This window comes from Urocitellus parryii, chromosome 5, assembly GCF_045843805.1.
Source record: "Urocitellus parryii isolate mUroPar1 chromosome 5, mUroPar1.hap1, whole genome shotgun sequence".
In the NCBI taxonomy this organism is placed as follows: Eukaryota; Metazoa; Chordata; class Mammalia; order Rodentia; family Sciuridae; genus Urocitellus; species Urocitellus parryii.
Genome location: NC_135535.1, coordinates 158,003,737 through 158,031,684, shown reverse-complemented (window position 1 = coordinate 158,031,684; position 27,948 = coordinate 158,003,737). Strand labels below are relative to the sequence as shown.

The following is a 27,948-nucleotide window of genomic DNA, read 5'->3' as shown; positions in this document are numbered from 1 at the left end:
GCTATCTGATGGCTGCAGCTTACATGAGGGATCCCGACAGAGACCTGCAGAAGAACCCCCCAGATGTCAAACCAAGGTGCCATACCACTAAATAGGAGGGTGCTTCGCCACATAATAATAGGTAATAGAAACAGGAATCTTGTTTGAACCCTCACTCAAACGACTTAAAAAATTATGAATCAATCAGGGAGTTTTGAATGTTGGACGCTAGGTATTTGATAATATCATAATGTGATTGTTAATTTTGTCAGGTTTGATAATGGTGTGATCATGGCTTTCAAAGAATTTTTTTTAGGGGCCTTACTTTTCAGAAATGGAAATGTTTGTGGATGAAAAGGAATGATGTCCGGTACGTACTTCAAAATCATCCAAAAAGTGGGAATATGGATAAAACAAGGTTGGCCTTGGTCATTGTTGAAAGTAGATGATGTACACATGAGAATTCTTTATACTATCCTCTCTTGTAATGGCTCATTAAAGTTCATACTGCAGAGTTTGTTCACGGTAATAGTTTCTCTTGTACATATTCGATATTTTCTATAATAAAGATGTGTCGGTGCAACTGGAAATCCTACAAGGCCTACCCAGGGCAGTGTGGTCCCCTCTCACCATGAGCTGGAACTTTCTGGTTTTTCCTCCTCCAACCCCACCAGAGGATCCCCTGTGATCCCCTCTGGTCCCTGTAGCCCTGATGGTGCCAGCTCATTGTCCCTGCTCTCCCAGGTATCTCTAGCTCCCAGGTCGCAAACCTCCAATGGGCCTGCCAGCCAGTGGCTAAGCTCTGGGTGTGTCAGGAAAAGACTCCTCAGAGACTCTCCGTCCCCTGGAATGGGCCACATTCAGTCCCAGAGGAAGGCAGGAGGAGAGTCTGTGAAACAACATCGTGAGTCACCACAGCTAATGACTTCCCAGAAGATCTGTGGTTGGACACTGAGCCGCTCCCTTCAAAACATGGCTGGGGAGACACCGGCTCAAGCCTGGTCCGCGGTCAGAAACACAGAGCAGGACCACCTGGGCTGCATGTCACTGTGGGACCAGGAACACAGGATACGTACAGTTCCCACCTTGCGTGCCTGTTGGTACAAGGAGAGGGAACGATGCCACTGGCAAGTGCTAAAGCCACAGAAGAGGACGTCTAAGTCCATTTTCTGTTGCAATAACAAAATGCCCAAGATGAAGTAATTTATAAAAAAAATTAGAGGTTTTTAGCTCACGGTTCTGGAGGCTGGGAAGTCCAAGAGCATCGGACCAGCATCTGGTAAGGCCTTCTTGCTGCATCATTATAGGGTGAGGAATCATATGATAGAGCAAGTTTACTAGCTCAGCTCTCTCTTTCTCTTCCCCTATAGCATGAATTCCATCATGGGGGCCCCACCTGTGACCTCATCTAATCCCAATGACCTCCCACAGGCCCCACCTCCAAACACCCTGAACATAGGATGTGGGGGATTTAGATTCCAACACACGGACTTTGAAAAGAAACATTCAGACGACATCAAGGAGTCAACCAACAGGATTGAGTTGTCCCTCTTAGGAGAAAAACGACACACACACACACCCACAAAACAGTTGCTGGCAGAATTGGGGCAGGCAGGAGGGAGCCAGAAGACTAATACTCGGACCTCTCTCTCCTCCTGCCCTTCCATCTCCTTCAGCACTTGCCACTGGCTGAACCCAGCTAGAAGCCAGAGGGAAAGAGAACCGGGGTGAGGCAGTCCTTAACTTGAGTCCTGAAGCACAGAGCAAGGCCCAGAAGGATGGAGCCTCCAGAGGGGTGGGGAGGAGTTTTGATGGAGGATAACCAATATTGGGGAGTAAGTCTTGGGCAAGACAGTATGAGATCAGTGTGTTGGAAGCTGGGCATTGGTGCTGTCCAGTCGCCATTGGTGTTGAGCATGTGACCAGGGCACCAGGGCCTGCCCAGGGTGAGGCACACAGGTGGGTACTCATCCATAAAGTGAGGTTCATCTCTTTAGCCTGACTCCTCTGCTCCTTTGGTCCTAGGGGAGCCCTCCCAACCTCCCAATGGCAGCTGGCCCCAAAGTCAGAATGGGAGTGAAGCTGAGGTCACCCCGGCTGCCAACCTCACCTTCTCCTCCTACTACCAGCACTCTTCACCGGTGGCGGCCATGTTCATCGTGGCCTACGTGCTCATCTTCCTCCTCTGCATGGTGGGCAACGCCCTGGTCTGCTTCATTGTGCTCAAGAACAGGCACATGCGCACCGTCACCAACATGTTCATCCTCAACCTGGCCGTCAGCGACCTGCTGGTGGGCATCTTCTGCATGCCCACCACCCTTGTGGACAACCTCATCACGGGTGAGTGTGGACAAGGGGCCGAGGGAATGTCCCCTGCTCCCCCCCACACTTCAGCTAAAGCCTGAAACAAATGCACGGAAGACAGATCTCTGCTGGGCTGGCCTCTTGGCTAAGATGCCATTGTCTCAAATTCTCAAGATGGTTTTGTGGCTGAGAGATTAGACTAGAAATAATAGATACAATGGATTAATCATTTTTCTTTGTGCCAGGCATTATGTTACATATGCTTCATGCATTATCTTAATTAATCCCCACAGCAATTCAACCAAGCGTGCTTTGTGATCATCCTCATTTTATGGATGGGGGAAGCATTCCCCGAATGGTTAAGAGATTGGTTTGTAGTTACAAAACTAATAAGTGTCACAGCCCACCTCCTTACACCCCTAAGAAGCTCCCACGAGCAGAAATAGAACTAATGAGAAGAAATGGTGGAGAGCAGGTTTCCTCTGAACAAGGACCTAAAATTCTGCTTATTTGATTGATTCTCCCCAGAAGAGGGTCCTGTCGTGTAGGTAATGAACTCCCTGTTGCTGGGAGTGTATAGGGACGGGCTAGGCACTGCGGAGGGATCTGTAGAAGGCAATAAGCAGAACTCTGACTTCTAAATTCTTGCCTGTGTGTCGGCAGATGTCTGAAAGCCTCCACCAGCACACACTCTCTCTTGTGATGGGCTCGTCTTGTTTTAGAATCGGTTCCTTGGGACTCCAGATGGGGAGGGATGGCTTTCCAGAGCTGTGGCGACCCCTGCAGGTCAGAGCCTACAGTGGCTTGAGCCAGCGCTCCCAGGAGCTCCAGTTCCAGATCCCCCTGCTTGGAGTGATGCACGGAGGGAGCCGCAGCTTGAGTTTCTGTGGCTTCTGAGCCCCAAGAAGGGGAGCCAGGGCAGAGTCCTGGTTCTTCCTGGTGGAACCTTGATTCACTGCTGAGTCCCAGATTCCTTCAGGGATGCTGAACATCTACTCTGCATCCGGCCCCCACAAACATACACGTGCGCTTATGCACACAGGTGCGCGTACCATAAACACACACACCACACCGGTCGACAGCAACATAGTGAGGCTACTAGTTGGTGAAGCTGGTATCTTCCAGTCCTTTTCACACAACTACATTTAAAAAAATTGCTAGAATAAGCCAAACATTCACATGATTCAATAAATCAGAAGCTCCCAAAGGTGACCAGCGAAAAATCTCCCTTCCACCCCTGTCCTCCAGCCAGGCCTCCTCTCCTGGGAGGAAGTGACCAGTTTATGGGTTTCTTTCCAAAAGTATTTTTTTTTTTTTTGTAAATACGAGTAAATTAAAGAAATGAAGGCGGGCATGGTGGTGCACACCTGTAATCCCAGATACTCAAGAGGCTGAGGCAAAAGGATCCCAAATTCAACACCAGCCTGGGCAACTTTGTGACACCCTGTCTCAAAAAATAAGAAGAGATGGGTTCAATCTCCAGTCCTGAAGAAAAGAAAAAAAGAAAGGGTACATTTCCGTTCAGTTTTATGCCTTTTTCCCCACCCCTACTTAAAACTGGATCATGTTTGTTGTGAATAAGAACCATTAAACCAATTTACATGTTAATATTTCATACTAATAAATAAAAGAGTTTCTCATTCTTTTTTACAACTGATAAGAATTGCATGGCATGGATGTAGTACACCTTTATTTTTTATGGTATCTAGGTTGATTCTAGTAGAATCTTCTACAATTAAGTAAAACTTCAGTTTTTCCTTCCCTTCCCCTCCCTCCCTCCCACCTTCTCTTCCCCTCCCTCCCACCTTCTCTTCCCCTCCCTCCCTCCCTCCCACCCTCTCTTCCCTCTTTCCTTCCTTTCTATGCAAAGGGCTGACATGGGTGCCATGTCACGGTTCATAGCACTATGTGACTTCACTTTGTTGTGAAGTTCCTCATTTATATTTTGTTTATTTATTTGTTCCCTTCATTATTCATATCCCACTACATCTCCCTTCTCTGATCCATGGAATGTCATCCTATTATCTTTAATTTGTCTTTATTTTTATACATTCTTAGCAGGGCCCCATGGTGCATCCCCTAATTTCAGCCACTTGGGAGGCTGAGGCAGGAGGATCATGAGTTCAAAGTCAGACTCAGCAACTTAGGCCCTAAGCAACTCAGCGAGACCTTGTCACTAAATAAATTATAAAAATAGGGCTGGGGATATGGCTCAGGGGTTGAGTGCCCCTAATTCAATCCCTGGTACCCCCCCCCAAAAAAGTATTCACATTTAAATTATTTTTAAAGATATAATTTAACATACAACAAAATCCACCCTTTGGGGAAGAGTTCCACAAGTTTTGATGAAAACAGTCATAGTTACCATCACAATCAAGATATGGAAAAATTTTGTCAGCCCAAGAAGCACCCATGTTCCTTTGTATTTGGCCCCTCCCCTATTCCCTGGAATCAGCAATCAGTTTTTGTAGGGACAGAAAATACAGTTTGGCTTTTGCAAGGAGGTCATATAAATAGACTCATACAGTACATAAGCTTTTGAACCTAGTGGGCTTTTGTTTTGTTTTCCTTTTATTTTTATTTATTTATTTTCTTACTTTTTGGTACCAGGGATGTGAAACCACTGAGCCATATCCCCAGATCTTTTTTGTATTTAAAAAAATGTGTGTGTGTGTGTGTGTGTGTGTGTGTGTGTATATATATATATATATATATATATATATATATATATGCTGTAGATGGACACAATATCTTTATTTTATTTATTTATTTATTTTTATGTGGTGCTGAGGATCGAACCCAATGCCTCATGCATGCAAGGCAAATGCTGTACCACTGAGCTATAACTCCAGCCCCCTTTTTTGTTTTTTATTTAAAGACAGGATCTCATTGCACTGTTTTGGCCTTGCTAAGTTGCTGAGGCTGGCTTTGAACTTGCAATTCTTCTGCCTCAACCTTCAGAGCTGCTGGTATTATAGGTGTGTGCCATCTGGCTCTTTTCCTTTTATTTTGAAATATCTTTAGATTTAAAGAAAATTTGCAAAACTAGTACAGAAAGGTTCCAGGTACCCTTTATCCACCTTTTATTTAGGATATTTAATATTCCTAAATACCATAATATAATAATCCAAACTAGGAAATAAACATTTATATACTATTAACTGATCTTTAAACTTCATTTGAATTTCACTAGTTTTCCCACAGATGTCCTTTTCTAGGGATTTGAGCCACAGTCCTGAACCCATAACCCTGAATATTGGAATCCCAAAAGATTTCTAAAGCCTGAAATCCCCCAAGAGCAAAATCTAGAAAATCCAATTTTGAAAAAATTAATTTAAAAATTTCTTTAATATACATTTTGTTTGCAATTTTAAAGGCAAATTTATTTGAGAAACATAAAAACACTGCAGACCACATCAAACGCCACTTTACACAATAAATAGGCAATAATAATAGGCACACAAAAACTAAGGTACACTAATGGCAGTCACAGGGTATAACAGTTTTGGGTACATGAATCATATTCATAAAGAAATCAGTCAAAAAGAGAAATTATAAACACATACCACTAAGATTGGTAATTATGTGCATCCAGCTTTATAACTGCAATCATGATGCATCACCAGAATACATGCAGCTGCCCAAAGAGATCTTGAGAAATTTATCTTTCACAAATGCATGTGTACAAACAGGACATTTTGTCATCTATTGAGGATATTGCAAAGTTTTTATGTACACGTGTAATGCTTAGACACAAAGCCAATACAGTGGTGGTGTGCTTTTTTGGAGTCAAATTTGCAAAAAAATGCACAAGACAAAGCAGAACTCTCTTAAGATTTTTTGGGGTTTTTTTTTTTTTTTTTTTTGTGTGTGTGTGTGTGTGTGTGTGTGGTGTGCTGGGGATTGAATCCAGGGCCTTGTGCATGCAAGGCAAATATCTACCAACTGAGCTACATCCCCAGCCTCTCTCTATATGATGTGTACCTCTAGTATTGCAAATGATGAGAAGAAGAAATACATAGCACAGTGAATTTTAAAGAATACTGCTGACAGCTGGGCATGGTGGTGCACGCCTGTAATCCCAGCACCTGATAGTGGGCGGGGGTGGGGGGGCTGAGGCAGGAGGATTTCGAGTTCAAAGCCAGTCTCAGCAACAGCAAGGTGCTAAGCAACTCAGGGAGACTCTTTCTCTACATAAAATACCAAATTGGACTGGAATGTGGCTCAGTGGTTGAGTGCCCATGAGTTCAATCGCCAGTACCCGCCCCCCAAAAAAAGAGAATACTGCTGACAATATTAAATAGTGGGAGAAATTTAAAGAAAAAAAGAAAATTCAGTATAGCTGGGTGTGGTGGTGTATGCTTGTAATCCCAGAGACTTAGGAGGCTGAGGCAAGAGAATCTCAAGTTGAAGGCCAGCATGAGCAACTTAGCAAGACTCTGTCTTAAAATAAATAAATAAATAAAAAAAGTTCTGGAGATATACAGTGGTAAAGCATCCCTGGGTTTAGTCCCCAGTACTGCTAATAATGATAATAATAATAAAATAAAAATCAACAGATGAAAAAGTGTATTGTAGAGATAGGTTATGGGCAATTACGGATTATGGGATGGAGGTAGTCCCTTCATGCTCATTAACTATATTACTATATTTTGAAGTCCTGTATCACAATGAATCGCTGCTTGGTTTTGTTGTTGTTGTTTGAGGCCATGGCTCTCCTCAGAGAACACATTCATTCATTTCCTGTGAGGTGGATCCTCCCCATCCACACTCATCTTCTGTGGAAACACACTCACAGACATACCCCAAATAATGTTTGACCAGGTGTCTGGGTACTCATGTGCCTGACATGACACAAGGATCCTGCAGACAGCTGCCCACGCTCTCACCCCTTCCCCAGAATTCCACTTTCCACCTCTTCTAGAGCCCCTTCTTTGCTGGAAATTTTGGGCTTTCAGGATTTCAACACGGATTTTGGTCTTTCATAAAACCGATTTTCAGGATTTTGGCCCTTATGGGTGTTGGGTTACTCAGGAATATAATCAGCATCACTTTTCTAGCCCTGGATCCAAGCTGGGATTGCACAGTGCATTTGTGTTCCTAATTTCCTCCAACTTGTTAAAGGTCCTTCCTTGGCCTTCATTGTCATAAACTTGACCATTGGAATAGTACTGATCAGCCTTTTGTGTGTGTGGTCCTGTGGATTGAAGCACTCTACCACTGAGCTACATCTCTGGCAATTTTTTTTTTTTTTTTTGAGACAGGGTCTCACTAAGTTGCTTAGAGCCTCACTAAGTTGCTGAGGCTGTCCTTGAACTTGCAATCTTCCTGCCTCAGTCTCCCGAGTTGGTGAGATTACATGCATGCACCTATTCTGTACCTGGCCTGATCCGTTATTTTGCAGGATGTTGTGCAGTTTGGGTTGGCCTGATGTTTTCTCATAATTGGATCCAGTTTATGCATTTTGGGCAAGAATATCACAGAAAACATGCTGAGAAGCCACATGTTTATTAGAGGTGGTGTTTTCTTTGATTACTTGGTTAAAGTGGTGTCTCAGGTTTTTCAGCTGTAAAGCAATTATTTTTCCCTGAATAATTACTTTCATAGGGGTGTACTTTGAGACTATGCAAAGGTCCTATTTCTCATGATTCATTTATCCACTGATTTTAGCATCGTTGGTGGTGCCTGCCTGCAACAATTATTGCTGTTATGTTTCTTTAGCAATGATTTTCCACTTAGAACACTCCTAAATTTACTAATTGGAATTCTATTCTGGGTTTTAATCCAATACTACCATTATGTATTTTGTTACTTAAATTGGGCCAGATTGGGCTATTGGGAGCATTTGCAGTTGACTTTGTCCTCCCAACCTGCTATCATGCTTTTTTGAGTATTTTCTTACTTTCTGACACCACAAAATGTTCCAGGGTCATCTGTTATCTACCTACCATCAGCCCTGGAATTAACCCTTTCCCTGAGGAGCATTTTTCCTTTAATTGGAAAATAGTATTTAGAAACCAAGACAGGGGAGGCAGGAGTGCTTATTGCTTCTGGGCTGTCACTGCTTCTAGGCCCTCTCAAGGGACAGAGCTAGGAAATATATGTATATGAACACAGAGTTACATAGTGCACACACACACACACACACACACACACACACACACTTTTGGTATTGAGGATCAAACCCAGGGGCACTTTACCACTAAGCTACATTGACAGTCCTTTTTATTTTTTATTTTGAGACAGGGTCTCACTAAGTTGCTGAGGTTGGCCTTGAACTTGCAATCCTCCTGCCTCAGCCTCCGGAGTCACTGGGTTTCTAGGATAACAGGGATGTGCCAGCTTCTGTAAATAGGGGATGATAGGGTAGTTATGAAGGAGGAAATGGCCTAGAACCTGGGGCAGAAACATGGGAGCAGAAAGCCAGGCAGGGCTGGTGGAGAGAAATCACTGGCCAGCATAAGGCCACCTGTCCAAGCTGTGCATGTTGACATGGGCTGCCTGGTGCCTCCGTCCCGGAAGTGTGCAAGCCCAGGCAGGACAAGGAGGGAAGACCCAAGCTTCAGAGGGTCCTGGCTGAGAGGGCCAGAGTCTGGACTCCTGGTGGGGGGCTTCTTTCATGCCAGGGGGGCCTCTGTCGTTGCAGGATGGCCCTTCGACAACGCCACATGCAAGATGAGCGGCTTGGTACAGGGCATGTCTGTGTCGGCTTCCGTGTTCACGCTGGTGGCCATCGCTGTGGAAAGGTGAGAGTCACCCCTGGCCCCAGGGGCTGGCCTGAGGAGGTGTCTCCAGGCACCACTGGGCTGGCTGGAAGGCGGGGCCTCTCGGCTGGAGAGGAGGCTGAATCCTGAGCTCTGAAGAGGACGGTTGGAGGCCCAGTTGCCCTCTAGCCTGGGGGTACCTGCTCTGAGGACACTTCACCCCCTCTGGAAGGCTTGGAGAGAGCCCTGGGGAGGCTTGATAGGAGTCCTGGGTCTGTGAGGAGCCCGGGGGTCCTGCCTGCCGCACTGGGAGCCAGGGAGCCAGCGCTAAGGGAGCAGCTCAGGGGTGGGCTCCGGGTGCCTGGGGTGGGGTTGGGGCTCTCCCCGCCCCCTCAGCCTACCCCGCTGTCTGCTTGCCGGTCCCTGGCAGTCTTACTCAGTCCCCAACCCCAGCCCATCCCCACCACCTCTGGTCTTTCAGCCACAGATTCCAGCAGATTCTCTGATAAGCGTGGTTCTGTGAATGTGGCTGGAGGCGTGCAATGGAACCCGGGGTCAGGGAGGCTTGGAAACGGGTCTGAGCCCTAAGTCTCCCTATTCCAGGGCGCTTGTCCTCCTGCCCAGCATCTCGGTGCTCTGAGAGCTCCTGGGGTGCTTTCCCCAGGGAATACGGCAAGCAGATGAGCTGGAGGTAGTTTTTACGCTCATCAGTGCCTCGCTGTGTGATGTTGGGTGGGTCACTCAGCTAACCTGAGCCTCATCTGTACAATGTAGGCTCATCCATACAATGGCAACCACCATTTTCAGACAACTAAGCTTTTCTGCCTGAAAACCTTAGGCACAGTTCCCAGCTCAAGGTCCAAACGTCAGCTGTGACCATTACTTCTTCAGTACACCCTCACACTCCTCTTCGTCCTCTCCTCAGTGCTAATACTCAGGCCTCCCTTTCTAGACTCGAGTGATCTCATCTTTTTTCTATTTCCCCACCACCACCAAGCCTACTTTTCTCTTCCCACAAAACCTTTATTTTATTTGTTTATTTTTATGTGGTGCTGGGAATTGAACCCAGTGCCTCATGCGTGCTAGGCAAGTGCTCTATCACTGAGCCACAACCCCGGCCTCAACCTACTTTTTATAACCCAGTCAAGTAGGCAGCTGGGCCGGGTGCAGTGGCACACGCCTGTAATCCCAGCAGCTTGGGAGGCTGGGGGTGTGGCTCAGTGGTTAAACACCCCTGGGTTCAATCCACAGTTCAAAAAAAAGTAGGTAGCTAGTGTGATGGAGATGGTTCCTCTTTCCACAAAGTCACTAACTAGTTGGGTGAGTGTGGGAAGTCCCTCCCCTCCACCAGCCTTTATTGATATGAGTATGTGCAATGTCTCCCAGTGGTGTTTGCAATATTCTTCAAGTGCCACCTCCTCCAGGAAGCCTTCCTGGATTTTTATCCCAGGATTCTCCTCCACCTCTTAAGTATATGCTTTAAGAATCCTTTGTTCTCTGGAGAGTTTTGGGATATGATACTGAAAAGCCAGTGGGTCAAGGTCACCCAGGCTGAGTCAGGCCATGGGAGAGGGCAAAGGTGTTGAGGCCGGGACAGAGGGATAGGCAGCAGGACAGGATACAGGTGAGTGAAGTGGAAAGGGCACTTGGCTGGAAATCAGCTCCACCCTGTATTCAAGCTCAGGCTCTGTCCCCAAGGAAACAGGGACCTTCTGAGAAAGTCTCTTCTCCTATCTGGACCAGGTTCCCCTCCATGAAAGAGGCAAGCTGGACATTCCTCGGAGTCTGTTTTCTGCCCTTGGAAGACTTCCTGGGAAGTTGGAGCCCCTCCTTTATCTCACTATTAAGCATTCAGAATGTCTCCAGAAAGGTGGTGACCTCACTTCAGCTTCACAACAGCCTTCCGGAGTAGGACCCCATTTAGCAGATAAAGAAACTGAGGCCCAGAAAGATTTTTCAGTAGTTGGCCCTTTGGGTAGTTCCTATGGTATGTCCTATGGAGGACACATTGGCACCTCTTCCACCTCCAGCAGCAGATCTCAACCCTGGCTGCAAACTGGAACCATCCAGGAGCCTCCAAGCAAAACAAAACAAAACAAAACAAACAAACAAACAAACAAAGCAAGCTAAAACCCCTTCCAGCTTCCCAGACTAATTACATTGGGATCTTTGACTAGAGAAATTGAGTTTTGGGTGTGGGATTCAGTGCATGCCTTTTAAATGCTTCAGGAAATTCTAACTCACAACCAGGGCCTACAGCTACTGGTGATGTGGCCTAGTGAAGCAAGACAAATTGGGTTCAAAGGTGGTCACCAGTACTTGCTGGCTGTGTGACCCTGAGCCAGTTGCTTGATCCCTCTCAGTTTCCTTATCTATAAATTAAGGGTGTATTAGTCATTGCTGCTGAAGGAGTCTAATGAGGAAATAAATGGTGCAGACTTGCCCTCGTGTGGTGAGGCAGTGATGAAGGGCCCCTGGCTGAGATGACAGAGGGACAGTCTGCCACACGGGCTCCACATCTGATCTCTCAGGGTTTTCTGGGAAACCCATAACAGCTAAAAAATGTATTTGTTGATACCCCCAGTGAGCCTTCTCCAGGGCAGGATGTGCACCTCAGACTGATGGCTCTGCGGGCTGCCAGCGAATCAGTGTACCCCAGAAGCGCAGGGAAGGTTTAATTCATTGTTCCCAGGCTGCGGTCCCCTCCTCCCTGCTCTCCGTAAAACTTGACGCTGCCTTTGTTCCCCGGGCAGCCTCCCTCCCAGGTGAGAAGCCAATCTGCTTGCAAACTCACCTAATTAACGTCTGGGCTGTCGTCTGAGCTGCCTTAGGTGCCATGGGGGCCCCGGGGACCCTCCCAGATCCCTGCCTCTCTCCCCCACTCCCGCCACAGGTTCCGCTGCATCGTGCATCCTTTCCGCGAGAAGCTGACCCTGCGGAAGGCGCTGGTGACCATCGTGGTCATCTGGGCCCTGGCGTTGCTCATCATGTGTCCCTCGGCCGTCACGCTGACCGTCACGCGCGAGGAGCACCACTTCATGGTGGACGCCCGCAACCGCTCCTACCCGCTCTACTCGTGCTGGGAGGCCTGGCCGGAGAAGGGCATGCGCAAGGTCTACACCGCGGTGCTCTTCGCGCACATCTACCTGGCGCCGCTGGCGCTCATCGTGGTCATGTACGCCCGCATCGCCCGCAAGCTCTGCAAGGCGTCGGGCCCGGCCCGCGACCACGCGGAGGTGGCGGCCGAGGGCGGGCGCGCGTCGCGGCGCAAGGCCCGGGTGGTGCACATGCTGGTCATGGTGGCGCTGTTCTTCACGCTGTCCTGGCTGCCGCTCTGGGCGCTGCTGCTGCTCATCGACTACGGGCAGCTCAGCGAGCCGCAGCTGCACCTGCTGTCGGTCTACGCCTTCCCCTTCGCGCACTGGCTGGCCTTCTTCAACAGCAGCGCCAACCCCATCATCTACGGCTACTTCAACGAGAACTTCCGCCGCGGCTTCCAGGCCGCCTTCCGCGCCCGGCTCTGCCCTCTGCCGTGGGGCCGCCACCACGGCACCTATTCGGAGCGGCCCGGCTGGCTCCTGCGCAGGAGGGTCTTGATGGAGGTGCAGCCCAGCGACTCGGGCCTGCCGTCGGAGTCGGGCGCCAGCAGTGGGGCCCCCAGGCCTGGCCGCCCACCGCTGCGGAACGGGCGGGTCGCCCACCAGGGCTTACCCGAGGAGGGGCCTGGCTGCTCCCACCTGCCCCTCACCGTACCAGCATGGAACATCTGAGGTGGTCCAGAAAGCGCAGGCCCCTGCCTGTGGCCCCAACTGCACCTGCGATACCTGGACACTTACTTGGCAGCTTGGGGCGGAGTTTGAAGAGGATGCCAAAATGCCTCCTCAAAAACAAGGCAACGGGCTGCTTGCTGCTCTTGATGTCCTCTCCCTTCAGATGGCAGGGAGAGGAAGAAACCTACTCTCCCCAAACGCTCCCTATGGGGTAGATTTGACAACCATCCTCTCATTGAATTCCCACAGCGCTTTGGAAATGGGCTTTCTTAAGCACCTTGTCTTCAACAGATGCAGAAACAGAGGCCCAGAGAGTAGAGGTGTCTAGCCCAAGATCGCTCAGCGGGAAATCTCACTTGGACCTGCCAGGCTCCAGTGCCTGAATGGTTTTGCTGTCTCCAGCTGTCTCCAAAAGGACCCCATAAGGGAAGCACAGGGAAACTGAAAATCCTAACCAACTAGGCAGCTGGGAAGAGACAGGAAGCAAGCCAGCAGAGCTTTGATGCTCGGAACCCTGTCGTTCAGTCTGTATGTTCTGTTGCTCAGGCTGCTTCTTTGAACCTTTTGCTGGGAGACCATGGTGTGCCTCACCTGCCAGCTCCAATTCGTTGTTTTGTCTTGTTCCAGGAAGTGTCCAGGGCCATTCTCTTTCTGGATGTCGCCCTGGGGAGCCTGCTTGTTACAGGGCATTTTAGACCTGAGCCTAGAGAAGGTAGGAAGAGTCCATCTCCCACCTCCATCTCCCAGAGCCCAGTAGACCCAGTGCAGGGGCTGGGAAGCCAGGTGGAGGTGTGTTTATTTACTACTGGACAAAGGGGAAGGGAGAGCACTGTTCCTGCTGTCCACCTTTGGAAACCCATGTGGAGGCTGCAAGTGCGAAGCACGGAGGCCTTTCCTCACTCATCCTGGGATGTAGACGCTGGCCAGCTGACTCTGCAGCTGAGCTCTCCTGGGGGACTCCTGAACCCCTCCCCACATGGATGACTCATGTACCTCAAACAGTGGGAACCAGGAGATCCTCTGTTCTCTTCAGCTCTCAATCAGTGGCTTGTGCCACCTCAAGAGTGCACCTTCTCTCCAGCAGGTGGGAGGAACTAGGTTGCCTCAGGCGCACCTGCAAAAAATCTGCAGTTGACCGGACATTTTCCCCCTTCAATCCATTACTGCTTTTGCTAAAAACTGAGTGAATGAAAAGGAAACATTTCCCAAGGTCAGGGCTCTGAGGCTCTGATTGTTTCCTTAATAACAATGACCTAACCCTGTTTATTCCATTCTAAGCACTGGGAACAGGGACAGAAGAAAATGCCAAGTAGTTGTACTTGTCTAAACAGGTCCCCAAACACTGACTGTGTTATTTCATTCACACAAACAAGGTTGGCGATACTAGTATGGACATTTTAAAAGTGAGCCCTTAAGGGCCAAGGAGCGGGGTTTGTGTGAGGACACATCTTCTGACTGTTCTTCCTATACAGCTTCCTGCCTTTCAGGGAAGGTCATGGGCATGGCAGGAAGGAGAGCTGGAAATTCCCCCAAAGACTTTCTGTCTAATAGTGAAACAGAAAGCCCACGGAGTAGGATCCTGGTGCCCAAGATCTTGGGCTGGGGAAATGAGTCTATTGTGTTTGCTCTTGTAATTTCCGGCCTGACTTGTTCTGTGTATAAGATCTATGAGCCATGTGTTGAGCAAGCTGCCGAGATCCCTTATGACCCTGTTCCATTCCAAAAGTTTAGGAATGATGGGAGGGGGTCTTGCCCCTCAATGACCTTAGCTGGTGCCTTGCATGATCTTCACTTTTTGTGCCATATCTGTGTCCTGAAACGCATACACCTGAGAGTTGGTGGCTGTTTCTGTGAAGAATTCTGATGCCAGGCTCTAAAAATAGACTAAACAAAGGGCCATCTCAAACCCCAACTGGCTGTGCCTGTGGCTGTCTGGAGCTGTTTGCAGACACTGCTCCAGGGTGTGCCTCCTTTAGTATGGCCTCCTCCAGCGCAAAAACATAGCCATTATGTGTATTTCTCTCTCAGAAGTGTGTATGAGAGAGACAGGGAGAGAGGAAGAGATGGAAGGAGAGAGAGAGAGAGGGAGGGAGGGAGGGAGGAAGAGGGAGACAGAAACCAAGGCACTCACAAAAACCAACCTTCCCACCATGGCCCCTTCGCTTTATTTCCCCTAAAGATGCCATGTTTTGAGAGGTAGTGACGGCCGGCAGAAGAAAACAAAATTCCTGCACACAGCGTTCACAGTCCATATATTTTGTTGTATTTTTTAAACTATCAAAGGCTGCCCATCCAGAGACTGGATCTGATGACACACCCTGACGCTTTGGTGAAGCCCTGGGGCCTTGTGAGTGATGGGGAGCAGGTTTGTTTCTTTGTGAATGTGGTGAAATACACACAACATGAATCTTGCCAGTTTAGCCATTTTTAAGGGTACAGTTCAGCAGCCTTAGATACATCCCCGCTGCCACATAACTATACCACTCCCCATGTCCAGAATTCAGCCTCCCTCCTCAGTACCCATGAAGCAACTCCCCACTCCCCTTCCTCCAGCCCCTAAAAACCCCCATTCCACTGTCTCTGAATTTGATTATTCCAGGTACCTCATACCCGTGGACTCCTCCAGTATTGATCCTTTTTTGACTGATTTCTTTCACTCAACATGTTATTCTAAGGTTCATCCATGTTGTAGCATGTGTTGGAATTTCCCTCCTTCTTTTTAAATTTTTCTTCTTATTTTGCAGTGCTGGGGATTGAACCTAGGGCCTCACTCATGCGAGGCAAGTGCTCTACCACTGAGCCACCTCCTATCCTTCCTTCCTTCCTTCCTTCACTTCCTTCCTTCCTTCCTTCCTTCCTTCCTTCCTTCCTTCCTTCCTTCCTTCATAAGGCTTCATAATCTATATTCTACATTTTGTGGGTCCATTCACCCAACAATGGCCACTGGCTGTTTCCACCTTTTGGCTTTGGTGAATGTATGGAGCTTTAAGAGAATGCAAGTACTTCCTAAAAATAGTGTGTGTGTGAACCCTAAGGACAGAGACCCCCAAGATCTTTCTCAACTTCGAATTTATGTGTGACAGAGAGAAGCTTCCCAACAGCTCTGTGTTCCCATGGGGCTTTGCTTCTTGATTAGAGTGGCTAAAAATTTGTATGTTCTGCCCTTGGGATTTTTTAAAATATTTTTTTAGGTGTTGATGTTGGTTTTATTCGTTTATTTATATGGGGTGCTGAGAATGAACCCAGTGCCCCGCACATGCTAGGCAAGCTCTCTACCACTGAGCTACAAGCCCAGACCCCCACAGGATGTTTTCACGAAGCTCTTTTTATAATTACAGCTTTTTAATTCTCACTGGATTCCTGTGTCCCGACACGTAGGCCCTGTCAGGAGACTTGTATAACCAAGGCACTCAAGGGCAGGCCATGTGGCTCCCTGATGTGCCACTCTCCACGTTTGGCTTGGTCGGGTCTCCTGAGGCGACTGTCCATTCACGGAGGAAAGCTCAAGGATGAACTGAGCATGTGAGGGGGGAACAGGGCCAGAGGCCTGTTGACATGGTGCCCCCATCCCAGAGGGGCTCTTGGAGGGACTCCGTGTCCTGTGGTACCATGGTATAACAAGAGTGGTCCTTCTCATGGCGGGTCTCCACGGATGAATGGCCCCTTGACTTCCCCAAGATCACGTGGCACCCAACTGACCAGTGTGAGCTGCAGGCGGGGCCCACCCCAGCCCCACAAACCACAGTCTGCCCAGCCCTGGACTGTGGATCTTCTCTTGGGGCCTGGAGAACACTTGAGTTGGTTTGGGTTGGAATGGAGGGTGGAGTTGGCAAAGGAGGACCGACCAGAGCCCCCCATCACCAACCTACTGTGTATTCATCCCCAAATCAAGGAGAAAGCCAAAACGAGGGCTGCGTGGACAAGGCATTGCTATTAAGCTCTGTACCTTTCTGCATCCGTCTCCTCAGCTCACCCCTCAGAAATGCCACCAAGGAAAGACAGATGAGAAAGAGGTGACCCAAATGGGCTTCCTTACAAGCAAACAATGTTGAGTCAAAATAGATTCCTTGTTGAATAACCCAGTTATTGTTGGTGTGGGTTATTTACTTATTTATTTACAAACGCATTGCATAATCATTGTGGAAATTTTACAGAATTTCGATAAGTACAGAAAAGAAAATTGAAAACATTTAAATCCTACAAGATAAGCATAGTTGTTTTCTATGCACCTAGATCTATATATTTTCAATTTCTGTAACAGCTTCATTGAGGCATCATTTGCATTCACCCATCTTAAATATATGTCCAGAGAGTTTTAGCAATTATTTACATTCATGTAGCCACCACTACGCTCAGATATATTCATCATCCCAAAGAGTTTCCTGGTGTCAATTTACAGTCAATCCTCTCCCCTCACTCCTGATCCCAGAAAACCACCCATCTGACTTCAGAATGTCCTGTACCTGGAATCAATGTCTATAGATAGCCTCTTGGGTCTGGCTTCTTTCACTAAGCAGGATGTTTCTGAAATTCACTGATGTGGTACCATGTAGTTCATTGCTTTCTATTGCTAAGCAGTATCCCATTCTACATGTGTGTGTGAAGATGTTTTGTTTATCCATTGGTCAATTGTTGGTCATTACCAGTTTTTGACTCTCATGAAGGATGCTGCTGTGAGCATTCATGTACCAGTCCTTCTATGTATGCATGCTTTCAATTCCCTTAGGTAAATACCCAGGAGCAAGGCTGCTAGGTGGATGGCAAGTATGCTGTCTGGGTAATAAACTGCCAAGGCATTTTCCAAGTGCTCCACCATTCTGTACCCTCATCAGCAGATCCAGTTGTCCCCCACTCTTGCCAACACTGAGTAGCATCAGTTTCCCTGGTAACTAGTGATGCTGGGCATCCTTTTGTGTGTTTGCTGGCCATTTATCTTTTATTATAAAGGGTTTTCAAATCCGTCTTTTAAAACATGATTATATTGCAGAGACTTGTGCACAAAAATTCTCCCTAAATCTAAGAGGCACCTATCACTAATAGATGATAATTAAGTTTCTGGTGAACTCAAAACATTTATTGGGGCTGGGGTTGGGCCTCAGTAGTTAGGCACTGGCCTCAAATGTGCCAGGCCCTGGGTTGGGTCCCCAGCAACCACAAAATGGCAAAACCAAAACCGAACAAAAAATATTCAGTGCCAGACATGGTACTAGGGCTTTGTGTGTCGTTTTCTTTCTCGTGATGGAACAGAAGCTTCATGTGGACAGCAGCTGTGTCTACTTGCCTCATCTTGTGGACTCAAATCTAGGATGTTGCCTGGTGCTTAAGAGGCACTCAACAAATGTCTATTGGATGAGTGAAGCAATGAAATAAGTAGGTGTTTATTATTCCCACATTACAGATGGGAAAAGCTAGGTCAAATTACATATAGATCATGTAACTGGGAGGTGCTGAGCCTGAGCCTTATGTCTTGGTTCCATAAAGCTCAGGTTTTGGCTATTCCTTGAAGCTGCCTCAGCCTCTCCTTCCTGCAATGGGAGCTGAGGTTCAGCATAAAAGCAAGAGGCTTGATGGAGGTATCCTAAAAATAAAACCAGCCAGCCACAGGCTCCAGACTGCTGTTTTGGCCACGAGGCCATATTTCCATCACATTCAAAGGCTTCCAAGGGTTTGAGATGGAAGGGATACCAGCAGTTTGAGTAAAAGATACTAACTTAGTTTGATCCAACACCACACCGAGCCCTCATCAGCCACAGGCTCCCCTGCGCTTGTGGTCACGGAAGGAGCCGAAGCTGCTAAACTGACTGTAGTGTCCTGTTGTTTATGTTCTCTCGCTGGCTGCAATGCCCGGGTCTTTGAATCCGGTCACCTACAAATGCTGCTGTTGTCATGTGCAAACAACCAAATAAATGTAGGTGGAAAAACCCAAGCTTAGTGATTTGGAGAAATGAGTTTATCTGTCACCCAGCCAGAGGTGGTATTCAATCACTCTTTGTTTGAGGAGTGATCACTCTCCCCCACCAGTACCCTCTGACTCCAAGTCCGGCTATTTTAGAGACGGAGCAGCCCATATTTCTGGTTGGAGTGCCCCCAGGGGGAGCGTTGTTTTTGTCCATGGTGTGGTCTGGTGGCCCTTGGACTCCACCTCTAATATCATAATCGCCTCCTTTCTCCTCTTCTCCACAATGATCCTGTTACCTGTGATATAAATTGCGGAAAATAAACTCATTGTGAAAGAATTTGCTGTTTCTTATGTGCTGTTCAACATCAGCAGTTTTCCCCTTTTGTGTCTTCACCATGAACGTTGTTTTGTTTTGAGGCAAAATAGCCATCCCTTTAAAAAAAAAAAAGTGGCAGCAGCTACGGACCCTCTAACCCAACCACAGCGCCCCCGTTTTGTAGATGGTAAGTTGAGTAGCATGGAGGCCAAGGCATTTCCTTGAGGTCTCAGAGCTCCTAAGTATTGAAATCAAAACCAAACCTCAGGCTTCGTGGGCTGCAGTGCAGTGTTCACAACAGTATACTGAATTACCTGTTTCGAGGACTCACCATTTGTAATTATAGGGGACAATTTAGATGCAACTGAATTCTGTGTTTGCTCGACAAATTTACAATCTGTTGAGTCTGGGAATGTGAAGCTCCCTACCATCCAGTGAACAGAGACAGGAAAGAGAAAGATCATAATGTGCTGTGATACTTGCTGGAGTGGGGTCCCACGAGGTTATAGGACAGCTTGAGGGGGTCAGAAAAGGGCTCCCAGAAGCAGTTTGCTATAAGTAGTAAAGACTGAATTACAGGCAACTTCGTGGAAAGGAGGGTCTAAGAGAGGAGAACACTCAGCTCTTCATCTTTTGGCTTGTTTGTTTTGGGAGTGTGAATTGAACCCACTGAGCCACATTAAATATTTTATTTAAAATATTTGTAGTTGTAGATGGACACAATCACTTTATTCTATTTTTTTTTATGTGGTGCTGAGAATCGAACCCAGTGCCTCACATGTGTTAGGTTAGCACTCTACCCCAGGCCTTTTAATTTTTTTTATTTTGAGACAGGGTCTCATTAAGTTGCCCTGGCTAGCCTTGAACTTGAGATCCTCCTGCCTCAGGCTCCTGAGCAGCTGGGGTTACAGGTGTATGCCATCATGCCCAGTAGCTCACCCTTGAAAGCTTACACTGGCAGTATGTCCAGAGCGAGCTGGAGGGAGATGGAGCTGGAGCCCAGTAAGGAAAGGAGGTATCTGCAGGAATCAGGGTGGGAAATCGTGGGATTGGCTGAGGCAGGAGGGATGAAGAAGAGGCAACAGGCTCAAGAGCTGCTGCAGACATCACCCGCCCCCCATGCTTTCAGTTGTCCTAACAGAAACCTGGCACAGAGTGACCAAGTTAAAAGGGATAATGTGGCTCGTACAAGTGCAGAGAACTGGTGCATCCAGGGACTCACAGTGTCATCGAGGACCCAGGCTGTGTCCATTCCTCTACAGAGTGAGGCCACTGGCAGTCAGAACTACATGGCTTCTTGCAAACAGAGAAAAAGAGAGAGGGAGAGCAGACAGACAGACCGATGATCTCTCTTGTCATAACTTTTCCAAAGTCAGTTACTGGCTCAAAATGGGTCAGGTACCTGTTCCTGAGCCAATCCCTGGGGCCAGGGAATGCCACATTCCCAACTCCATGTTCTGGGATGGGGTTCCCATCAGTTAACAAGGACAGGACAACAATGGCTGAGTTTGATGATCAAAGCCCATCCTGGAATCCTGGATCAGAGTGAATGTCTAAGCTAGTCTGGGGCAGGAGGAAAAGAATGAGGAGAAGCTGCATCCATTAGAACGGTTCTTAGGGACAAGAAATAGAATACTCTGAATAAAACTGGCTTGAACTCAGTAATAGCTACAAAGCCATTTTATTATATCAGAAAACAAGAAAACCAGAGGCAAGGAAGCTCCACGGGTCAGTTTATGCAGTAGTTCAACAGCATCAAGGGTTTTCCAAGTGTTGCAGCCCACACCTGTAGCCCCAGTGACTTGGGAGGCTGAGGCAGGAGGATCACAAGTTCAAGGCCACACTCAACAACTTAGGGGGAAACTCTGTCTCAGTACAAAAAGGACTGGGGATGTGGCCAGTGGTAGAGCATCACTGGGTTCAATCCCCAGTACCAGTCCCCCCACTCAAATACAAAAAGAGGCAAGGTTTTTTCACTTCGTGTCTTCATTTTAAGTGTATCAATATTACCTACAGACCACACTTCCTCCAGGTTGGCAAATTCCATGACAGTGCCCAGTGGAATAAAGGACAGCCTCTTCTAGTGTCTCTCTGACAGCACAGAACCCTTCCCAGAGCCTCCATCACAACTCCCCTCACCTTGGTCAGAATTATGTCACGTACCTACAGCCAAACCTGTCATCAGACTAACCCAACGCTGCCCTGAGGCTTGGGGAGGCCTCACATTCCCTGAAGCGGACAGACAGACGGGGGCAGGTGGATGCTTCTCCGAAGAACAACAGGGTCCTATCAGGAAGGAGGGAGGAGAGTGAAGAGGTGCTGGACAGGCAGGACAAGCTCAGGGGGACCTCCAGGTTGGCGGCCTGGGCAGACACATGAAGGACCCAAGGCAGAGATGGTGCGCTCGCTCTTGGACTCCTAGGCAAGCCGACCAGTCCAGAGCTCTGTATATCAACAAGGGTGGACCACCGTGTTCTCCAACCCCTTTGCCCTGGCTTCCAAAACGCACACCATTCCTTTCCAGATCCTTGGTTGGTAGCTCTTCTATGGCCTTCCAGCTCTGGAACCTTGGGGCTCTCTGGGTTCGGCTGTAGGCCTCCTGCGGATTTTTCCTCTACACACTTCCTCTGGGGGAGCTCGTCTTCTGTGGCTTCAGGAGCCCAAACCAACGGCCCCCGTCAACCTTCTAGGCCTCATATCTAACCACCACTGGGCATCTCAACCTGACCTCTAGTCCCTCACCCTGAACTTTAGTCCCCCCACACTCCCTATCATCTCTACCAGGTCTTTTCCTTTATTTGTCAATTGACAGTTTTGGCTAATTGGTTTTTTGTTTGTTTGTTTTATAGAAAAATGTGCTGTACCAAGTAATGTCAAGCTGCCCTCTTACCCAGCTCTATGGCTGTTCTGAGCCCCTATTGTCACTTCCATTCTTTACTCTCTTTCCCTGATCACTTGCATGTGTGTGTGTGTGTGTGTGTGTGTCTGTCTGTCTGCAGGCTAACCCCTGCAGACTAAGTTTCTCAAGCTCCTCTGTCAGAGGTGTGCAAGACTGGGTTCCTATTACCGATTCTCCTCTCTTCCCTGTAAAAGGAGTATACATCACCTCCTTGCCAAGTGAAGGGGGTAACCTAGAGGACCTCCTGCAGATGAGTATACTTACTCACCCCCTAAAGTGAGTGGAAGTTGTTTATACCAACCATGACCGGAAGCACTAGGAACCATTCTATGGTTCAGCCATTTCTCTCCTCCTTCTACCATGAGACCAAGAAATACATGCTCCCTCCAGTCACGACCCTAGACTAACAGATATGTAAAGCTGAGCCAAGTCAACCTGGAGCTGACATGTGCTCTGAGGAAGAAACCCATGTTGTAACATTTTGGTGGGAGGAAGGTCGTCTGTTACAACAACATTATCTAGAAAAATGCACTAAGGGAGTAACTGGTACCAGGACCAGAATGCAGTCCTAAAACATGGTATGTCTTTTGCTCCAGGGCCTACTGGTGAGTAGCAAGGAAACTGTAGCCTTAGGTCACTTGGAAGGTAGGTAAGGTACCACGTAGCTTCCTAGTTTAGGCAAAGAAGTTGGGGAGGAGATTGTTACAAGTGTGCCTTGATTGCTCTTGGCTGCACTTCACAGGATTCTACAAGACAGAAATGAGCTCTGAAAAGAAATGGCTGTTGTGGGAGACCATCCTTGCACAAGAGTGGGTCACACTCCCCAGCACACTCCTCAGCTGGGTGCTGAGGCGCTCAGTCGCAGAAATGTGGCAGAGCTTTCCCCACCCTTATTGGGTCAGAGGGTCGGTGTCTCGTGCATGGGTGTGTCTTGCTACAGCCCCATGGGTGAAGCTGTGCTCACCTGTTCCTTTGTAATATAACCCCTTGCCCTGTTTAGGATAGAATCTTCCATGGAAGTGCCTTGTGTGTGTCCCCTTCTCTTACTGTGCCCTTGGGTGTGGCCTACCCAGGTGTCAGTCAACCTGCTGACAGTGGACATCATGAAGATAGAGTCAGCCCCTGAAACCTGACCCCTTGCCTCATTTGAATAGCTTCTCCTCAATAAAAGGGGTCAGCACGTGCTCTCGCTCTCTCTTCCTGCAGATCTTTAAGGTCAGAGGAGCTGTCACATCGACCCCAAAGAAAAAGGTATTTGTGTCTCTTGTGTGGTTATTTCGTGCAGCCCAGTTAGCCCAGTTCAACTGGAGTGACCCCTGAGCCTTTTAGTCTCAAGAACAGAAACCCGGCAGGCTGTTTTCTAAGCAAGGTTGGAAGGGAAAAAAGAGAATCCAGAAGTTCCATTGTTGAGAGACGCCAACTATTGTTTATCTCTAACTAAGAAAGGATAGAAATTGAGAAAGTGCTTTGAGTAACAAAGATGACAAAGTCTCAAAATTCAGCTTTGGGACAGATAAAGGGCATAAGTAGCAACCCCCACTAAATTCTCCATTGAATAAAATGGCTCAGAGAAAATAAATTCAGGGCCTCCCAAAGAGGCCTGATAAATGCACGTTACCTTAGTAATCAGGCCTAGAGAGAAAAGAATCACAGGTGTGGTGTGTTCTTAAGAGCTGTGTTAAGTCAAAATGCCCCTGCTTGGGCAAGGACCTGAGACCTTGACTGTTGGAGAACAATCTTGTGTTCCCAAGTTTCAGGGGACAGGAAGAAAGCTGAAAAGCTACTCAGGTCCCAGGGAGTATATATATTTTCTAGATAGAGCCAAGAAGGATAATGGAAAAGAATGGATCTTTCCAGAAGATAAAGCCAAGATACCAGAGAGCTACTTTCAGGCAGCTGAAGCTGAAAAAAAGGAGTGTTTTCTAAAACCCCCAGCAAGATTTTGGAATTCAAAGAATGAGCAATGGTGGGTGCCTCCCCCTCTGTTTATGAATGGCAGTATTAATTTTTGTGTTTACTCTTTCTTGGTGACAACCACTGCATATTAAGTATAGATGGAAGGGTAGATAACATTTGTTTGCTTTTAAGTTTGTAAGTCCCTGGTTTAAGAGAAGCCAGATCTGGACACAATGCAGAAACTATCATAAGATACTGAACTTTGGGCTGGGGTTGTGGCTCAGCTGGTAGAGTGCTCACCTGGTACGTGTGAGACCCTGGGTTCGATCCTCAGCACCACATAAAAATAAATAAGTAAAATAAAGGTGTTGTGTCCAACTACAACTAAAAAAAAAAAAAAATACTGAACTTCGACCCTGCTAGTATAATTGGTTGAGACTTTTGAGTGTCACTCTTTGGAGAGAGATCATTTTTCAGAGAGATGAACATTGGTGACGAAGAAATTAGACAATGATAGAGGGTATTATTGTTTCCAGTTATTTGTTTTTCTCCCTGTAAGAGAATTATACATGGTTATTGTTATGGTGTAGATATGGGGTGTCCCCCACCCCAAAGCTCATGTGTGAGACAATGGCAGAAGGTTTAGAGGTGAAATGACTGGGTTCTGATAGCCTTGACCAAATCAGTGAATTAACCCCCTGACAGGGGATTAATTGCATTTTGGATATGAGGTGTCCCCCAAAAGCTCACATGTGAGACAATACCATGGAGTTCAGAGGAGAAACGACTGGGTTGCAAGAGTCTTAAACCAATCAGCGATTAATTCCCTGACAGGGATTAACTGAGCGGTAACTGAAGTTGTAGGGTGTGGCTGGAGGAGGTGGAAATTAGGGGCTTGCTTTGGGGTATGTATGTATTTGTATCTAGGAAAAGGAGACCTCCTCTCTCTCTGTTTCTGATTGCCATGTGAGCTCTGCCACACTCTTCTGTCATATTGTTCCTGCCTCAGCAGGAGCCCTGAGGAATGGAACCTGCTGTCTGTGGACTGAGACCTCAGAAACCATGAGCCATTAAATAAACTTTGCCTCCTAAAGTTTTTCTGGTCAGATCTTTTACCCGCAGCAGTGAACAAGCTGATTAAAACAGGGATCAACAAAGTGGTAACTGCAGGTTGGCAGGGTGTGGCTGGAAGAGGTGGGCCACTGGGTCATACCTTTGGTGGGCTGAGCTTAGGCCCTCTCTCTGCTTCTGGGTGCCAGGCTCCCAGTGGCTTGCTTCCGCCACACTCTTCCACCATGATGTTCTGCCTCACCTAGAGCTCTGCGGGATGGAGTTGGCCTTCTGAGACCTCTGAAACCAAGAGCCCCCAAGGAAACTTTTTTCTCCTCTAATTGTTCTTGTCAGGTCCTTTGGTCACGGCTGACTAAAACAACTATGGTTATGCCCCACAGAACCCTCCAGAGGAGGTACGTGCCCCAATGACATCAGGCAAAGTCACATGACCTTGTTGATACAGTGTGAGTAGAAGTGACACATACTCTATTTTGAGCAAAAGCTTGAGAGCCTGAGAAAATGGTTTGCCATTTTCCATACTCTGTACTAAAACCAACATGGTGGATGCTACTTCAGTCTGCGTATGAGCATGGAGAACATATGGGACAGAGCCACAGCTGGCCCATGGCACCATCATGTAACCTGAAAAAGAAAGAAATGTTCATTCTGATAAGTAACTGAGATATTGATTTATTATTTTGCAGTACTGGGGACTGAACCCAGCAGTGCTTTATCACTGAGCTATATCCCCAGTGCCTTTAAAAATTTTGACACAAGGTCTTGCTACGTTGCCAAGAGTGGCCTTGAATCTGTGATCCTCTGCTTCAGTCTCCCCAGTAGCTGGGATTTACAGATGTACCACTGTCATGGCAGTAACTGAGATCTTTTATATTATTTGTTATAGCAGCACAAACTAGTAAAAGCTGGCTAACACAGTTGGCTTCCACTTGGACCCAGCTCATGGGAGACCCTGGCAGGAGATGTGATGAAGGGAAAGAACAGTCTTCCCTCCCTTTTTGTCCCAGCAGCAACTCCATCTCCAGATGGACAGGCCCCTGAGCTCCTTCCTTTGGGCACCCTGCCTCTTCCTCCTGTCCCATCAGTCTAGAAACAACAGTGGCTCCTGCTTTGCTAATCTCTGTTTGGCTACTCTGCTCTTCTGCTGCCTACTGACCCTATATTAATGTCCCTCTGCCTGAAATACTTTGTGCAGTTTTTATCTGCACATTGTGGCTCTGATACATACACGACCCAATATATTAAAGGAGAGAGAGAGAGAGGGAATCTTTTTTTTTTTTTTTTTGTAGATGGATGCTGCAGTCTGGCTGGGCAAAATAACCAGGGGGTGACAAGCAACTTGTGAAGGTTGAAACAGGGGGAGCCTCTTTATTACGGGACAGCAGAGGTATATATACTTAACTAATTACACACAGCTTAACTTGATTAACATCATCTAGATACAGCAGTCAGTCATTAAGGAATCCTCATCATCTTAATGACTTGCTGGCGTTACTTCACAAACCTCTCCTCCTGGCAAAGTGCCAGGCGCCATCTTGACTTGATTGTGGCCCTCAACAGATGGACACAACACACGCCTTTTATTTATTTATTTTTTTATGTGGTGCTGAGAATCGAACCTGGGTCCCATCCGTGCTAGGCAGGCGCTCTACCGCTGAGCCACAATCCCAGCCCCAATATATAAATTTTGAAGTAACCATTAATCACTTCTTTTTTTAAATAAAGATGTATTATTTGATTATACCATTTTAACCATTTTTCCGTGTCAACTTCATTGGCCTTTTGTACAATCGCACTGTCATACAACCATTAACACTGATCATCTCCACAACTTTTTCATTTTCCCAAACTGAAACCACATAGTATTAATTGAAAACTCCCAATTCCTCCCCATCCCCCTCCCCAGGCCCTGACTACCACCAGTCTACTTTCTTCATCTGTGACTTTGACTGTTCCTCATGTAAGTGGAATCCCATAGTATGTACCTGGCTTATTTCATTTAGCATAAGGTCTTCAAGCTTCACCTGCACGATAGCATGTATCATAATTCCACTCCTTTTTCAGGCTATTAGTCTGTTTGAGCCAAGGTGTTTGGGTTTCAAGTGACAGAAACCTCAGTTTAACAGTTTCAATATGTTTTAGTTGTCGATGGACCTTTATTTATTTATTTATATGCAGTGCTGAGAATAGAACCCAGTTCCTGGCTCCTGCTAGGCAAGCACTCTACCACTCAGCTACAACCCCAGCCCTCTTTTTTTTTTTTAATATATATTGTTTTAGTTGTAGATGGACACAATACCTTTATTTTATTTATTTATGTGGTGCTGAGGATCGAACCCAGTCACACGTGCTAGGCAAGTGCTTTACCACTGAGCCACAGGCACAGCCCCCCTCTTTTTTTTTTAATTGTAGAAGGACACAATACCTTTCTTTTTTAAAATATTTATTTCTTAGTTGTAGTTGGACACAATACTTTTATTTATTTGTTTTTAGGATGGAACCCAGTGTTTCACATATGCAATGCAAGTGCACTACCAGTGAACTATAACCCTGGCCCAAGAATTCCTTTTGAAGATAAGGAACCCTTTTAGCAGTTTTCCCTTCATCCCACCAGACAGAACTATATTTTTAACATGCCGGAACACAAACCACTGGGAACCATGATTCTCTTAGCTTATTTAAAACTCATTCCTTGAGGATGGAACAGGGGTTGGCTACCCTGAAGCAAAGATGTGCACAGAGGAGAACACTCCTGAATGAAATCAGGATTCTATAAGGAAGGAGGGGCAGGCAACTAGCATCGTCTGCCGTGACAGTCATGCTTCATCTAAGATCAATCATCTCAGTACATGACACACCATTCCATCAGGTGTTGTAGCCAGAAACCTGGAAATCCTCCTCAAAATTCCATCTCTCTTGTCACCTCCTCCATTAATCAGCAATCAATTCCATCTAGAACACAGCTCTTGGGTAGTGCTTTTCTGCCTTGGGCCACTGCAGCAGATTTCTCGTTGGTCTCTATGCCTCGGGGTCTTGCTAAGTATCAAAACAGGTTCTGAGATGCTGACTTTTAAAAGCAATTCAGATTGTCATTTTCCCATTAAAACTCC

At 47.1% G+C, this 27,948-nt stretch overlaps 1 protein-coding gene across 1 annotated transcript; it reads left to right on the top strand.

The window, feature by feature from the left end:
* Positions 1–342: 342 nt before the first annotated feature.
* On the top strand, positions 343–13,453 carry Npffr1 (neuropeptide FF receptor 1). The gene is made up of 5 exons (XM_077799107.1): positions 343–349; positions 724–785; positions 1,977–2,319; positions 8,930–9,029; positions 11,881–13,453. The coding sequence occupies exons 1-5, from the start codon at positions 343–345 to the stop codon at positions 12,755–12,757; spliced, it is 1,389 nt and encodes a 462-aa protein (XP_077655233.1). The 3' UTR covers positions 12,758–13,453.
* Positions 13,454–27,948: the final 14,495 nt, after the last annotated feature.

Excerpts from the sequence above, each read along its gene's own strand:
- Npffr1 (XM_077799107.1), top strand. Across the intron at positions 786-1,976 it reads AGCCAGTGGCTAAGCTCTGG|CCTGACTCCTCTGCTCCTTT; the intron begins GTGTGTCAGGAA and ends TCATCTCTTTAG. Across the intron at positions 9,030-11,880 it reads GTGGCCATCGCTGTGGAAAG|GTTCCGCTGCATCGTGCATC; the intron begins GTGAGAGTCACC and ends CTCCCGCCACAG.